We start from the raw sequence: 16,033 nt of genomic DNA on the forward strand, positions 1-16,033 counted from the left end.
CAGTGCAGCATTGTTAACATGACAATGATTAATACGAAACAGCTACATCATGCTTGCAAAAGACATCTGAGATAACAAAGATAGCGCCAGCACTCAAATTAATATGCCCTAGCGCTCGTGGGAGCTGAGAAGGCAGCCACAGACATGATAAAGCGTTTAGGCTGGGCAACATTTTAAAACAGGCTCTAGGTGTGGTGACGGAACATTTAAAGCCATTACACGTTTTTGGCCGAGGTGATGCATTTTACACATTATAATTGCAATAAACTTCACTGATGTGCGAGGATACCTGGAACGAATGCATTCAACAAATGTAAGAATTCGAGTCCCAGCGACCTTAAACTAATTAGGCTTAAAAAGGGAAAATGTATTTTTAAAGATGCAAATCTATAAACAAAGAACGAACAAATAAATGAGAATTTACAGCCTATAGGCAGGATGTTAATGATGTATACACTAAAGATATAAAGTAAGACAGACACGGCACTTCAGTAATGAATAATGTAGATCTGAAAATAGAAATATCCTACACGTTTTTTTTTAATAAATAGAATAACTCCAAAAACATTTACTGTACAATACCTTCCGAAAAAATATGTTTCGTGTCCAAATTTAATTCTTCGGTTTTACACTTCTGAGCTGCAGGACTAACGTACTAACGACTAAGAGAACTTTATGCTCACCAATCAACATGCAGAAATCCCCTCAAACGGCTGAGTTCAGCATCTCAAACAGACTAACTGGATTCTGTACAGCATACATTCATTAAAAATGGACAAAAGGGGCACATTTAAGATGTGATTTTTTACAAAGTCAGTACATATGCGACGACGGTTCACAAAACGCAAAATGGCAACAACAACAAAAAAAAAAAACAAAAAAAAAAAAAGATTGCCACAGTTTACATGTTCATTAAAGAAGCCAACACTGGATACTGAACATGAGTGATCAATTATTTTGGGGGTAAGGGGAAAATTCCAATGTGATTTTCATTAGTAACTGTATTTAACGGAGAGCTGAAGACAAAACATTTCCCCAAATATTGTCATAATCAAAGGATTTATTAATGAACGGCTCAGTTCCAATATACAAGGGGAATTTGACCACAGTATACCACTTAACATACGCATGCATGCGCACACACACACACACACACACACACACACACACACACACACACACACACACACACACACACACACACACACACACACACCTTAAACAATCTTACCTGCGTCTCCCGATTTCCTTTACGTACAAAACCAAACAGCTGACATACATCCGTCATTTGCCCTATACTGTCTAATCAAGTGCAGATTAGCCTGGTGAATATGAAGCACTGTTTACAGACACCTTCCACTATTATAGTCAGGAGGAAGCTGTGTGCAGTGAAAGATCAAATAGGACATATTGTGATGTTACATGATTTCTTGGTAAAAATGAACAAATGTAGCATGGGTAATTTAGCATTTCCTCATGGATTGAGGTGTCAGAAAAAAAGTGATCACGTACCACAACCACATCTGTACATGCAAACACAAACGCACACGCCTGCACACACACAAGCAAACACACACACACACACACACCCCCACCTTCTTTCATTAGAAACAATAACCCCTTCTTCAACAACCCATATTTTGATTCCCCTTACAGAAATAATAAATGGATGGATTGTTTTAAATTCGTCGAACTGCATGAACCTCCACAATCATGGGAGCGCCCTTATGTAAATTCTAAGACCGCACGCACACACGCAACAAATCCAAGTCCTTTGCTTTTCAGTAAAAAACAAATAAATGGCCCCAAAATCTTGGGAGAGAAAGCCAGCTATACAGCAGTAACAGAAATGAACAACAACAAAAAAAACACAAACACACACACACACACACACACACAAATCCTAGTAAAACAGCCAGTCTGTTGAGACGGCGGGAAAGTTCAAGCGTGTAGGATTGAGACTCTCCTCAACGGGGCGGGGTGGGAGGGTTGGGGGGTTTGGGAGCATGGCAGAGTTTGTCCAGACCCAGAAGAGAGATTTCGAGGGGCAGGACGGTCCTCTCAGAGTTTCCCCATGATTCACTTCAACATGAAGCTATCTTCCATAGATGCGGGGGTACGGAGTGAGAGCGAGAGAGAGAGCGAGAGAGAGAGAAGGATGGAGAAAGTGAGAGAAGGCGTGAGAGGGAGGGAGGGGGGGGAGTGGAATATAGGGTAGAGGGAGAGCGTGAGAGAGAGGGAGAAAGAGAGCGAGGGATCAGTCCGTGGCTTTGAGTGTGAAGGAGAGGCGTGGCCGGGACTTGCCCTTCCCCAGAATGATCTTCTGCTCTTCCCTCTGCTGCTTCTGCCTGTCCTGCTCCAGCTTCAGACGCTCCTCATGGATCTTACGCTGTTCCTCCACTATGCGCAGCTGCTCTTCAGCCTAACACACACACAGTAAAAAAATATATATTTAAAATGTAAAAAACACACTTGTTAACTGCAAAAGATTTCTAAATGACTATCACAATCAGATATCTCTGCTTAGCATGTTACACATGTAAGGAATTTGTCTTGGTGAGTGTACATGTAATGTACCAAATAGACTTGACATATTGGACTATTTAACGTTACACAGAGATTACCCAGAATAGGAAACCAGCATCATGTATAGAGATGGGTGTCATTATTATCTGTAAATAAAGTTATTGGTTGTTGCCGGAGACGATGAACCCCTAGCTATAGACAAATAAGATATACATATGCATTATTCCAAATGTCTGATGGGAGACAGAGCTGCATGAACCCAATTTCCACAAGCATATGTGGTGTCATGTACATTACACAACGGGAGCCATGTATGTGCCCATTCAGTCCAAATCAATTAAACACCATGTAAACTAAATAGCTCGGAGGGGGCAGGAATGCTCAGGATTTTACAATAACAATGCGCTGATAACCTTCAGCACCTATACACGCCCAGAACCAATTAACTATTCGGGCAACGTTAGGCCGCACGCTTTATTTCAACATCAGAGACAGCCTTGGGACATAACAATGCGAAATACACGATAGATAATGGTGTCATTTCAGGATATGAAGGAATAGTCTGTTTTCAAGGACTATAGTTAATGATACAATTCATGTTAACAGTTTGATGTTTCAAATCTAGAAAACAAATCAAACACTCTCTGAAATGTTCTACAGTATGTGTGCTGTGCGTCAATAAGGGTCTTGGCCTCCAAGGCAATTTTCCATTTTGTGCACTGAACTGTACTGGGGAAAATAGTTTTAGGCAGATACAATCTTATCTGTAGATAGCTGACCTATTACGCTTCTCAACAAATTTGGAAAAAAAGGGGGAAAAAGTTATAACAAACAAAATGACTAACCAACTAGCTGCATCAAAATACAAACACTGCAGAACAGTTTTTTACATCCATTTTTTAATCTGATAATCAATCAATCTTTAATTTTTAAAAAATATTTTAAAGAAAATGATAAACATCTTACAGAAGTCAAATAGGAATAAAATAATAAAATAATATTTTGTGGTCCTTCATCAGCTGTGCAAGCAAAGTGAAGCACTTTGAGTGTGTGTATGTGCTAGTGTGCACGCGCGTGCGTGCGCGCACACACACACACACACACACACACACACACACACACACACACACACACACACACACACACACACACACACACACACACACACACACAATCTGGCTGCTTAATTAAACTTTTTTTATGTTTTGATAAAAGTTTTAGTTAACAGAAAACAGGTTAATGGCAAGTGAAAGCTTTATCTGTGCGTAATGAAAGCACTGGCATAATCAATATTATGTTACGATTCCGTGTTTCTTCTGTGTAAAATGCATAAGTGAAGTTTTGACTGATATTTGGGGGAAACTGTGTGGAAAGCCTGCTAGTCACTTTACTGCCGGTGATTCAAAACTGGTCAACAGTGCCAGAGTTCCTCTTCAGAGAATGCACGCAGTGGTTAAAAGGTACTTCTCTTAATATGTACAACCACCCACCGCTCACCACACTACTAAAATGAATTACATCTTTCCCTCATACTCCTGACAACAGCGCCGGTCAGTTAAATGCTTCGCTAGTTCCCTTATCTTATGTTATACAGTAGCTCCATGTCAATAACGCTGTAGCCAATTAGTTAATAAGTAAACAATTATTGATCATTACTGTAATGCAGGGAATATGCCTGAAGACAGGGAAAGCCGCAGTCTACAGCGCTCATGCTAATATCATGACACAGGCAGATTAATGTTCCACTGTATTCCAGATTTTTTATGACATTCATAGAGAATTTTTTTAATTCAATTTTATTGACACAGCAAGTATAATATAAGGGTTTATATAGTTTGACGTAGTTAGTCTTTATGTGGCATTTTATTGTTGACAATTTCACTGTAGTAAAAAGATAAATCAAAAATTACCCCAAAAGAAAACAGAAAAAGAAAAGAGGAGTAAAGCAAACTGTACCAGCTTAGCCTGAGCTTCTGCAATCTTTCTGTTGTTTTCTTCTAGAATTTTCTCCAGCTCTTCCCGTTTGGATTTTTCTTCCTCCTACAGGGGTGACATGATGGCATGTTAGACCTAGTAAAAAATAACATTCCCTGAAAGGGAACTCCACATAGCCAGTCTCTCTCTCTCTCTCACACACACACACACACACACACACACACACACACACACACACACACACACACACACACACACACACACACACACACACACACACACACACACACACACACACTCCAGAAAGCATCCACAGCTCAGCAGCCTTCATCCTCGTTCTCACACACTTTCATCATTGCTTCCCCTCACGTTCTTCAATCTTTGCAATTTTCAAATGATAGCAACTTATGTCTCTCTCCCTCACATCAATGATCAACCAACCCCCCCCCCCCCCCATTGACTTCAGTCACACCTTGAAATCCAAACAGAGTCATACTCAGACATTCAAAAGCACATTCATGAACAGACATACAGAACAGGCATATTAAGACATCGACTAACAAAGAATCTCATTAGTTTGAAAATGGAAATTAAAAAAAAAAAAAAAAAAAATCAGCTTGTCTTTTTTTTTTTCTAAACTATCAGCATCCATAAGAAAGAAATTTCAAAAAGAAAACAAGAGACACAGAGTAAATAAAAGGAGAGATTGAATAGTAGTAGCTCACCAATGCTTGTATACCTACGCCTTTTTCCTTTGACTGTGTACTGTACCTACACAACTCCTGATTAAAGGGAGAGTATTTACTGCCTGGTCCCGTGTGTCCCGTCCTGGACAGCGGTGCCACTTCCCCTTTAAAACCTCTGCTCTGAGCCACTAGCACGTGCTAGCACTCTCACACAGCAACACCACATGCAGTATAGCACAGTCCAGTAGAGCCACAGGGATGGTGGTTGTGTTGGACAGGAAAATGAAGGATGTAAGCAAAACACATTACCATGTGGGGACATGAACAACCGCGGGACTTCAGGCTATTACTGTTACAATGGCGTTAGCAAACTGCAAGAACACAAAAAATGCGATCATTCATTACATGAGTGGACGTATCTGTGGGAGTGTATTAACTAGGTCGTGCTTGCTGCGAGTAGTTGGTCTATTTTGGGGTGTGTGAAAACAGTGTGCGTGTGCACGTGAGTGTGATGTTGCGCGGGGGTGCAGCTGTGTACCCAAAAAACGGCCACTCCTGAGGAAAAGCAAGTTGTGAGGACACAGAAGTACATTTACAATACTGCACTTTTAACAATGTAAAAATAAAGTGTTAAAAGAAAAGAAAGGGGTTATAAGACAGTAACAAAAACAGCAGCTGGCCTTAAAAAATGAATAAATCAAGAAATAGACAGAACTGGTCAGGTATAAAGAGAAACACGAGAAAGATAAAGGGCACACGTTTCAATGGAGAGCAAGTTAAACACTGCAATCACTTTGATTTACTGTACTTGCATACTAAAATATACCCTTAATAATGTCAAAGAATGCAGTCCTAAGTTAGGTTGAGCTGCTCGACAGGCCTTACACTGTGGTATTGTGGAGCTGAGCTCTACGTGGCTAACTCTGAACACTCGCAGGGGGCACATATCTAAGTCTACGTCTGCTACGGCGCCTTCCTGTGTCTCAGCATTCTGGGAGCCCACACGGATATTAGTGTCCAGTGCAAGAACTTGTTTCTACTTTGCAAGTAGTGCGCACATAGCAAAGTTTTGTTTTAGAAGGAAGGCCGGTCCATCTGGATGTACTAACTGTGGAGTCAGAGAACAAATGAGGTCTGGATCACATACGGCTGACCTCATAATGTATGTAGATGTATGCAAAAACTTCTGTACACCTCTTATTTGTGACTTGGGACCTCATCCATTTGTTTGGGAAAAAAAAAAAAAAAAAGTAGCTGAAAACAAACAAGTTGATGAGAAAACGAGCACAGAATATTCTAGAACAAAGCCTAACGAAAATAGTGAAGGCCCATTTTGTGACAAGCCTCTTTATTGAAGACAAAGTACACTGATAAAAAAAAAGGAAAGAGACAGAAGACACAGAAGATTGGAAGAGAAGGAAAGAAGGAAAGAGGAGGAGGAAGGTAAAAATCATTCGTTTCTCGCCGCCGTGACAGAACTTTCGCATCGCACACCTTCGCGAGCACGTTTCGTCATCATTTTACAGTGGACTTTCCAATTAAGCAATTAAGACATTCAACTGATGTAAAACATGTAGCTAATGCCTTTCTACTCAGTTATCCACGAGAGCTGCTGGTGAACATTAAACTGGTGAATGTTCAAGCAGCTCCATTTACATCCATGCTGTACCTCTGCCCAACTGCAACTACGTGCCCGGTAACCCACCGTGTGAAAATGGATTACGTGTGCTTACGAGCGTGTCTCCTCTCGTCCTATCAGTTCAATATGTCTGGCGTGTCCCCCGCATACTTCCTTTGGGCCTACAGAGCCCTGCACACCTCTCGAGGGGGCGAGCGAGGGGTTTTGTTGCGGCGACAGCGAGGGACGGGGTGGGGGTGGGGGGGGGGTGGTTTGGCGGCGGAGTGCCGCTCCATCCCTAACGACCGAGCGTTACCTCGCGGGCTTTCTGCGCGCTGAGCTCCGCCTGCCTCTGCCTCTCCAGCTCCTGGAGCAGCTGCGACTCCATGGCGCGCTTGGCCTCCTCCACCCGCCACAGCACCTCCCGCTCTATCTCGTCCCGACGCTTCTCCAGCTCCTCCTCCACCCGCCGCGCCACCATATCCTCCACCCGCCGCGCAGTCTCCTCCTCGATCAGACGCTCCTCGATCTCCTGCTGCCGGCTAAAAGGGGAGAGGGAGAGCGGGGCAAAAATGCCGGTCTGAATAAACGACACCTTCTGTGGATCATTCACTGCATGAGTATTACTACTAACTGCTGATTAAACTATCACACTGTAATTTTAATGCTGCTGTTACATGAAATCGTATGAATACAAAGCAAATTAAAATAATGATTAGCTTGTAATATATTCACTGTTGTTATTATAATATAGTACATTAACACAGATTATATTATACAATTATGTGATATAGGATATTCTTAATTCTTGATGACACTTCACACAGTTCATTACACTGTCATTAAAGACACATACATTAAAAGTAGCCTAACCCAGTAACGAAGCATAAACAGGAAGGAAGAGAGAAACATCACAAACACACACAATAGAATGTTGAAATGCCAAAACAGACCCTCACTATTGCAACTACTGGCTAATTTGACTATGGAATATGATACTGGAGACTCCAGTGTCTCCTCTCCAACCTTTCTTGGTAAGAGCTGAACACAGGTCAGGCTTGCTCCCCACCAAAACTAACATGTTGCTTGAAGGGTTCAGATGGCAATCTAGCCATGCCTGAGGCCAAACCTGGAGACTAGTGCCCCTAAACACAGCAGCTTTTACATTTCCTCCATTTACCTGCATCACTGACTTCCTGTTCTTTTTTTTTTTGTTGTTGTTGTTCTCGTTTCTTTTCAACTCTCTTCAGGTCACATTAGCTTTCAAATGCAAAACAGAAGCGTCACATGTCTGAGTGCTTTAAGGAAAAATGTCAGCTCACCTGTGCTTAGATTACCAGAGTGCCAAAGTGTTAAATGATGAGATAGTCAACAGAACTGGCATCTTATGAAACTGTGTGCATACACACTATACACGTTTTTCTCTTGTATAGACATTATATTTGTTAGGAATTTACAAGAGGATTTGTTTATGTAGACTTTTTTTGTTTGTTTGTTTTTTAACAAGTGATACCCAACGTTTCTGGGAAGCTTGGGAAAAGTTTTTGTTGGGCTATTAGAAAACTGCAAAGAAAGGGGCTTCCCATATAAGTAATTTAGATGATTTGCTGGGGTAGACATTTCGTTCCAACGAGGACTGGAAGCTTTAGAAGTTTTGTCGACGTATGGTGGTGAATCATGACTTTGTTGGAGGTCCAACTAGATTTCAGAAATGCATTTATGAACCTTCGTTTACTGCACAATATCAAGATTTAAATACAAGTTATCTAGCTAGCCTGCTTGCGTAAAAAGCATTTAGAAACGTTGACAATGCAGTTCTTGTACACCTGGGGTACCCATGAAGCCATCCGAGCAATCATCTTAACTACTGACCACTGTGCCGTTAGCTTAGCTAGCGTTAGTCATCTGGCTAGCTGGGTGGCTAACTCTAGCTAAACACGTAGCAGTCGTCCACAAATTTGCTTAGATAAGATAGCTACTCGGCTATTATTTATTTTGTTAGCTAATCTATTTCGTTTTCTTTCAAAGCGGCAGACACGGAAGGTTGGCCAGGGAGCTAGGTGAACATGTCTGCATGCTAAAAGCGCCACTGTTGCCTAGATTGGAGATTCCGGGACAAACTGACATTTCATTTTGTGGATAGGTCGTACGTAACCACTCACATCTTCCTCTGTCTTTCAATCTCGGCTTTCTTCTCTTCTTCTTCTTTTTTCTGCTTCTCGTCTACGGCGCTGCGTTTGCTCAGCGTCCGCCCGAAGATGTCCACTCTCTCCGGAGACGAGGCTCTGTCCCTGCGGGACGAAGCAGTGTTGGACCTGGACCGAGACCGAGAGTCCCGCCGCCGACTCCGCTTGGTCTCTTTGGATGCCGAGCGCTTCTTGACTCTGTCCCGGTCTCTGGGTCGCGACTGCGAGCGGCTGCTGTGCTTCTTGCTGTGCTTGGTGCTTTTGGAGCGTTTTGACCGGGACGAGCTGCGGCTCCTTGAGTGCCCCATTTCAGACCTTAAAATATTCTAGATAGCTCCAGCGTTAGCGCAAAAGAAAAGTCGCTAACCCTTAAGCACTAAAGGTCCTATACCTTTATGGAGAAGTTCTTTACGAGCAAAGGAACTGAACTGCGCTCAATATGCACTAACACTGCAACGTTGTTGTTTTGCCTATATGGGGATGTTGGCTAGCTAGCTAGGTGGCTAGTAAATGCATGCAATATGGCGACGGTTCGGGGGTTCTGCGTTTCCCAGAATGCCAGGCGCTCGGTTTCTTTCGGCTCTTTTCGTGCTGTGAAGTCGACAGCGCTGCGCAGGATGGACTAGTTTGTTCAGCTCTCGCTCTGGGATAACCCAGAAGGAAATAGCTACGCATAGACCTGTAGGTGAGAAGAGGCGCATGGGAGTCATCGCCTGCTACTTTCCATTCGCCAACTTCCTGCAGTCATGTGGCAGATACCACACAGCCAAGGGTCAGCCATCCCAGCAACAAAGTATGAACTATGCAGGTGCACATCACACTGCAATATCTCAGCACCAGTCCCAGTCTGCAATTGAGAAATTAAGGGTTAAGGGCCTTGCTCAGGTCCCAACAGTGGCAATCTAGGGGTGGGGCTTGAACTGGCAACCTTCTGATTACAAGTCAAGTATCTTAATCACTGAGTTACCACTGCCCCTGGCTGGCACACATACCGTGAGATGCCCACTTCTCAGCAGTGGGTGCCACAAAAGTCCATTGGCCTCCCGGCCAGCCATAGTCTTTCTCTCACGGGGCCGGTATGGGGCAAGTGGGTCCAGAGGAAGCACAACAATCCGACTCCCTGCCCAGCCCTGATGCACAATCTCACTCCATGACAATGCATGGAGTGGGTGGTGCATCCACACTCGCATGCCTGGCAGCTGGTGTTGTAGGCTCATTTCTGTTGAGTGCTGGCATTGCCCTGGTGGCATCTGGTTAGCTACTGCATAAACTGCATCAACAGTAGAGCTCCACGGTTCTGGGCACACCATCCTCCTCTGATCCCAGCAACAGTCGAAAGTTAGCTACGTAGACGTCCTGAGCTCACAGCTGATCATCAGAAGCAGGCACACTGCTGTTGGGCAACCTGAGTAGTGAGCGTCTAGTCAAAACGCCCTATGATGCCATCGCTATCTGATTGGAGCAGTGTAGTCCGAGTCTTCCAAACTCCCAGCGGGTTACAGAGCTCAGCTGAGTGGAGTATGGTTCCCAGTCACCTTCACTGATGTAGCATGGAAGGTGAATGCATGGTCTCTCTCGCCATCTGCCATCTGGGCTCTGCTGCACAGAGGTGCAAGGCATTCTGGGAGTTCTCGACATGCTCTTCTCGGCTCTCCCACTGGCTCACTCCCGTCTATGTATTCATTGTGTCATTTCTTTATTTTAGGTCAGTATCACTTAGTACTGATGATCAAAGCTCTTACCATTTTAATGACACATCAAATGTAATAAGAATTGGGTTGAGTCGAGTTGTCAAGAGATTATAGTACTGAAGTTGCCGTAAGCGGCTATCATCTTAATGTTTTCCAGACTCCGTAAAAGAAAGCACAAAAGAAAGCCCAATTTAGGTAAACAGACCACTGGTTAATTAACTGTCTAATAGTATATAGTTTAAGCTCTTGCTTAAGTTGAATTATTTTTCAGCATTATATATCTAGGCCTGTTATTAATATTATGGTCAAGATGACAATCTGAATTTCACTTTTTGGATACTAAGTATATAATTACCACAAGGTGTTTTTTTCGCTCTCTCTCTTGCTTTCTCTCACATATACACACACATACAATCCAAGACAAAAATAACCACTTTCAAAAAGTTGTGGACCACCCTGTCCCACTTTGAAGCTGAACCACATTGACTTGTACTTCACAAAATGGACTTTTTTTGCCTATTCTCTCAGCACTGCCCCAAACATAGCCCCAGTTTAAGCACATTGGACTTTGACTAAGACAGCAATCATCCATTAATGTCATTGTGTCATTCTATAGCCATTTAGCCAAGACTATGGCCAATCAGAGAATGGGCTGGTCAAAAAATAAACAGAGATATGATATATTTTAAAAATAGAAGTACGATAAGCTTATCTTTAAGGGAAACAGCACTTCTGAACCAGAAGAAAACCAACGTGTGCTTAAAATGAGTCTATGTTTTAAAACAACCACATTCAAAGTTCCCCCAACGTTCCACATATCACTCTGATATAGGCAGCTGTTTAGTTCTACATACTGGCTACATGTTTAATACCACTATATACTTGGTGGAGTAAGCATAAACTCCTTTAATAGAACATGTGTCACTGGAGCCTGAGCAGGAGATGTATTAATTATTTGTGTGATCTGTAAGTAGAGAATGGGAGAGAGAGAGAGAGGCTTATTTTTGTTCATTACAGTGTGACAGCAAACGAGATGCTTGTTCCTAAATATCTTTGATAAATAATGCAAACACAAGGACAACGTTGTTGGCTCCAGGTCAATGTGGTGTGGGTGTGGATGTGTGTGTGTGTGGGGGGGGGGGGGGGTGTTCCAGAAACATACGGAGCAAACAGAGACAGAAAGGGAAGGGTGCACGATTGGGATGAGAGAGAGGCGAAGATGACCCTCAGACCTGTCTCTCTCTCTCCAGGACCGCTGGCTGTTTGAAGTACTGCCCTCCATGGATCATCAATAACCCGAGATGAGATCACGGAAGTGGGTATGCACACGATTATAACAGGGGCCTGTTAGACTGTTGGGCTTACTCAGATCCTTCACACACACACACACACACACACACACGCACAGTTGCTCTGATTACTATTGTTCAACCAGCAAAAGCCCCAACAGGACAATTGTGTATCTGACAGCGGTGCAATTTATATGACTATAGCTGAATGGTCACAAGGCAGTGCTGTTTCCTCACTCCAGAAAACCCGCTTAAAAGCATCAAAGCTTGCCAGCTCTACAAAACAAGCCCAGTCTGGTGCTGCAACGCACCTGATCAACTGTACTTCCTTTCCTTTGCAGAGTCACTGATCAGCACAAAAGAAACCCACACCTCTCTTATGTGTGTATTTACTCACTAACCCTCATCTCGAAACGATTACTTCACTGTCCCCATGCCACCCTCATCCCATCTTTTCCAAAGACAAATACTTCTCGAGTTAATGAAAAGTCATGGTTCTCTTTTGCCTCTCCTTCTGGCCATTTGTTCAAAGAGGGCTCCTCTGTTCGGTGGGTCCACCTCTCTCCGGTCTGTGGGGCTTGCCTGGGGTCTCTGAGGGGAGAGGCTACTTAACACACAGCAGACCTGGTCAGACAGCAGACATTGTCATGCTGATGTCCCAGAGCCCCCAACACAAAGAGCCATTCAGGGGAGGAAGAGAGAGAAAGGGGGAGAGGGGGGAGTGGACACTCATGAGAGGAGCTCTTTAAACCCCTCAGGCGCTAGTGTGTGTTCGTGCATGAGTGTGTGTGTTCAGAGGAGGAGGGTCAGATATAGCTGTAGTGTTAGAGAGCAGTGAACTGGTTGTGCTTGATCACTGGCTTTTAAAAGTCTCCTGGGGTTGGGGCTTGATGAGGTTTCATGTGTTTTAAGAGGTTGTGTGTGTGTGTTTGTGTGTGTGTGTGTGTGTGTGTGTGTGCGTGAAGTGTATTGCAAATCACAAAAATCAGTTAATCTTGTTGCCACCCTATGCAGCTTTCTTCAGGTGGTGGTTGTATATATTTACTTGCATTTATGTGTGTTTGTGAAGTTTATTGCAAACCACAGAAGTAGGTTAATTGTGCTGCTTTATTGTATACTTTCCTCTAGCTTGTGTCTGTGGGCACATGTTCATATGTGTGTTTGTGTGTGCGTGTGTTTGTGTGTGTGTGTATGTGTGTGTGTGTGTATATGTGAGTGTGTTTGTGGCCCATCAGGCTCATCTTTCATTGCTAGCAAGTGTATGGACGACTGACCAAGATAGGCAGAAGGTCAAAGGTCATTTTTGAACTATTGAATAGAGCGGAAAGGTAATCTAGCACTGCTTCTTCTTTCAGGAGCAATAGACTCCCTCTCTCCCTCCCTCTCTGTCTTTGCCCCCAAGTCTATCTATATCCATCTCTCCTTTTCTCTGGTTTCTTTTTCTTTTCTTTCAGCAGTGCGAGGAGCTCTCCTGGTGAGGCCAGACACACACACACACACACACACACACACACACACTCACGCACGCACGCACGCACACACACGCACACACACACACACACACACACACACACACACACACACACACACAAAACAAAGGTGCACAGAGGCCACACAGGCAACTCAAGGACAACGCTTAACTTGAAAGCATACTTTTATTCTTGTGTGCCTGTAGTCAGGAGGTTGGAGATTTTGAAATTCACTTTCTTATTTCTTTCAGTTCTTCCAATTTCTTTTTTCCCTTTCATCTGTCTGAGCAGGTCCTTGAGAATGGGGGAGAGGGCTTTTGCTGCCATCATAATGTGGAGCGTTCTGTATGCGAGATCTCCTGCAGGGGAAGAGAACCCTGGGAAACTTGTTACAGGAAAAAGGACATATATATATCTCTGGCTCCATACCTAACCTCTTTCTCTCCTTCTCTCTCTCCCTCCTTCTCTCTCTCTCTCTCTCTCTCTCTCTCTCTCATTCTCTTCCTACGTGAGACCCTAACAATGGCCATTTCCTGATGCAGGAGACTTGAGACAGTCAGTCGCTCTCAGTGAGTAAATGATCATGGGAGAATGTGTGTGTGTGTGTGTGTGTGTGGGAAATAGTGAAAGAGCACTTTCAGAGCCAAGGATTTACTGAACATGGGTCTCAAATCTTACGTCACCTGTGCAAGTATGCATGTCCTGTGTGTGTGTGTGTGTGTGTCTTTATGTGGTGTACAATGAACACTCATGACACAGTGCGGTTCTGTAACACATAGTGAAGCTCTGTAGCTGTGTAGATCAGGCAGCCACCTGAAATCTAGGTCTGCTGAAAAATCTGGGAAAATGGCCAGCCTGCTTTACTGATGTGGGCAGACTCAGTCAGAACGAAATGCTCAGGTTCCTTTCTAACCTGTGGGGGTTAAGCATTTTTGACAGACTCCTGAGGCCCCCTTCACACACACACACAAAGATGTCTTCAAAATCCTCAAGTGATGTCTTAACGCACTGTAAGGTGTGATTGATTTGTTATATCCATCACCCAAACTGTCTACTGCACAGTGTGTTACTAAGCCCTCAGTCTCCACTCTCCTTTTCCTGTGTGTGTGGGGGGGTGTGTGTGTGTGTGGGGGGGGGGTCTGGTTGGATGTTCCTGGGTGTTGGCTGTGATTAAATAGTCTTTTGTTTCACTCCTCGTCCATCTAATTCACACTTACATTATCAATAACCTAAAATGGTCCTAAAACGTGTGTGTGAGTGTGTGTGTGTGTGTGTGTGTGTGTGTGTGTGTGTGTGTGTGTGTGTGCACATCGGTGCACACTGACATATCCACACTGGCAGTCTAGAGGTGGAGGGACATGACAAATGATATTAGCCTGATCAGGAGATGCCTTCCCTCGGCTTATGATGCACTCTGGTCGGGGGTTGGGTCTGAGGTTGTACAAACACAATGAAATCTCTCATTTTGTCTTTTAGGCAGTACTTTACCCCCAAAATGCAGCTGCCGCTAATAACAAGTGGAAGCTAGGAGGAACCAATGAGATCACGTTCACTGCTAAATGCTAGGTTTCATTCACTGTAAGCTACATTAGTATCTTTGGGTAAATTACTCTATTTACGGACTCTGTTGAGTCCGGACATGCAGTATACAGGCTAAGGCTGCTTGCGATAAGTGGAATTACGGGTATGAGGTTAATCTCATTTCCAATTGCATCCAAGGGCATTAGTGATACAGCTCAGGGGCCCTGGAGTCTGGGGTCAGTGGGGACACACCAGAACTGCTAATTGTCGTCTTTCACTCTGAGCTTCTTACTTCTGCGTGTTATTCGCAATATGTTTATGAGGTTGGGCTAGATAAAGATAGCAAACACAATCTCCATTCAGCTGTTTACAGGTAAGAATTTGATGGGCTGAATATTTACATCAGTGTATGACAAGCATAAATATATGAGTGTGTTTGTGTGTTTTGCATTGGCTTAATAAATGAAAGAACAGTTTTCACGGTGGTAGGCTAAATATAACGGGGTCGTTCTCCATCTTGAAAACATTGCAGAATGTCATTGCAGTTCCCAGACACTGAGACGTGTAACCCTCCAGTGGGAGTGTCACACTTGTAATTATAAGAAATAATTAATACCACAGTACTAGCACTGCATCTGCAAATTGAGTACATGGTCATGGATTTTCTGGCCCTGTCTCATTTCATGTCGGTAATACTTTAAGAAGCTGTTGATAATGGGCTGTCTGAGGTCAGCTCATGATCCTCTGCTCTGGTTTTCCAGTGGTGGTGTCATATGTGAGTGACAGCTCTGTGAAGGCCAATAGTGTGAGTGACCCTCACGTGTTAAATGAAGAGGTGGTAGGGTGTCACCTTTTGACACCCAAGGGTGACATGGAGTTGCTTCATAGTCACACTTTCTCTCTGATCTTTGATTTTCTTTATCTCTCTCTCTCTCTCTCCCCCTCCCTCCCTCTCTCTCTCTCTCTCTCTCTCTCTCTCTCTCTCTCTCTCTCCCCCTCTCTCTCTCTCTCTCTCTCTCTCTCTCTTTCTCTGACATACACACGCACACACAAACAAATACACAGAGAACCTCCATGGCCGCCCTCTAGCCTTTGGCCTTTTGCACCATCTT

At 43.7% G+C, this 16,033-nt stretch overlaps 1 protein-coding gene across 1 annotated transcript; it reads right to left on the bottom strand.

Moving 5' to 3' along the window:
• Positions 1-522: 522 nt before the first annotated feature.
• On the bottom strand, positions 523-9,479 carry arglu1a (arginine and glutamate rich 1a). Its single transcript, XM_027016925.2, has 4 exons — positions 8,928-9,479; positions 7,082-7,307; positions 4,483-4,566; positions 523-2,422 (listed from the first exon to the last, which is right to left on the bottom strand). Exons 1-4 carry the CDS (start codon positions 9,257-9,259, stop codon positions 2,258-2,260), a joined length of 807 nt encoding a protein of 268 aa, XP_026872726.2. The 5' UTR covers positions 9,260-9,479; the 3' UTR covers positions 523-2,257.
• Positions 9,480-16,033: the final 6,554 nt, after the last annotated feature.

The sequence above is a fragment of the Electrophorus electricus genome, chromosome 25, assembly GCF_013358815.1.
Source record: "Electrophorus electricus isolate fEleEle1 chromosome 25, fEleEle1.pri, whole genome shotgun sequence".
Classification (NCBI taxonomy): domain Eukaryota; kingdom Metazoa; phylum Chordata; class Actinopteri; order Gymnotiformes; family Gymnotidae; genus Electrophorus; species Electrophorus electricus.

Excerpts from the sequence above, each read along its gene's own strand:
- arglu1a (XM_027016925.2), bottom strand. The coding sequence starts at position 9,259 with ATGGGGCACTCAAGGAGCCGCAGCTCGTCCCGGTCAAAACGCTCCAAA. Across the intron at positions 7,308-8,927 it reads ATTGAAAGACAGAGGAAGAT|CCGGCAGCAGGAGATCGAGG; the intron begins GTGAGTGGTTAC and ends CTCCCCTTTTAG. Across the intron at positions 4,567-7,081 it reads GCGCGCAGAAAGCCCGCGAG|GAGGAAGAAAAATCCAAACG; the intron begins GTAACGCTCGGT and ends TCACCCCTGTAG.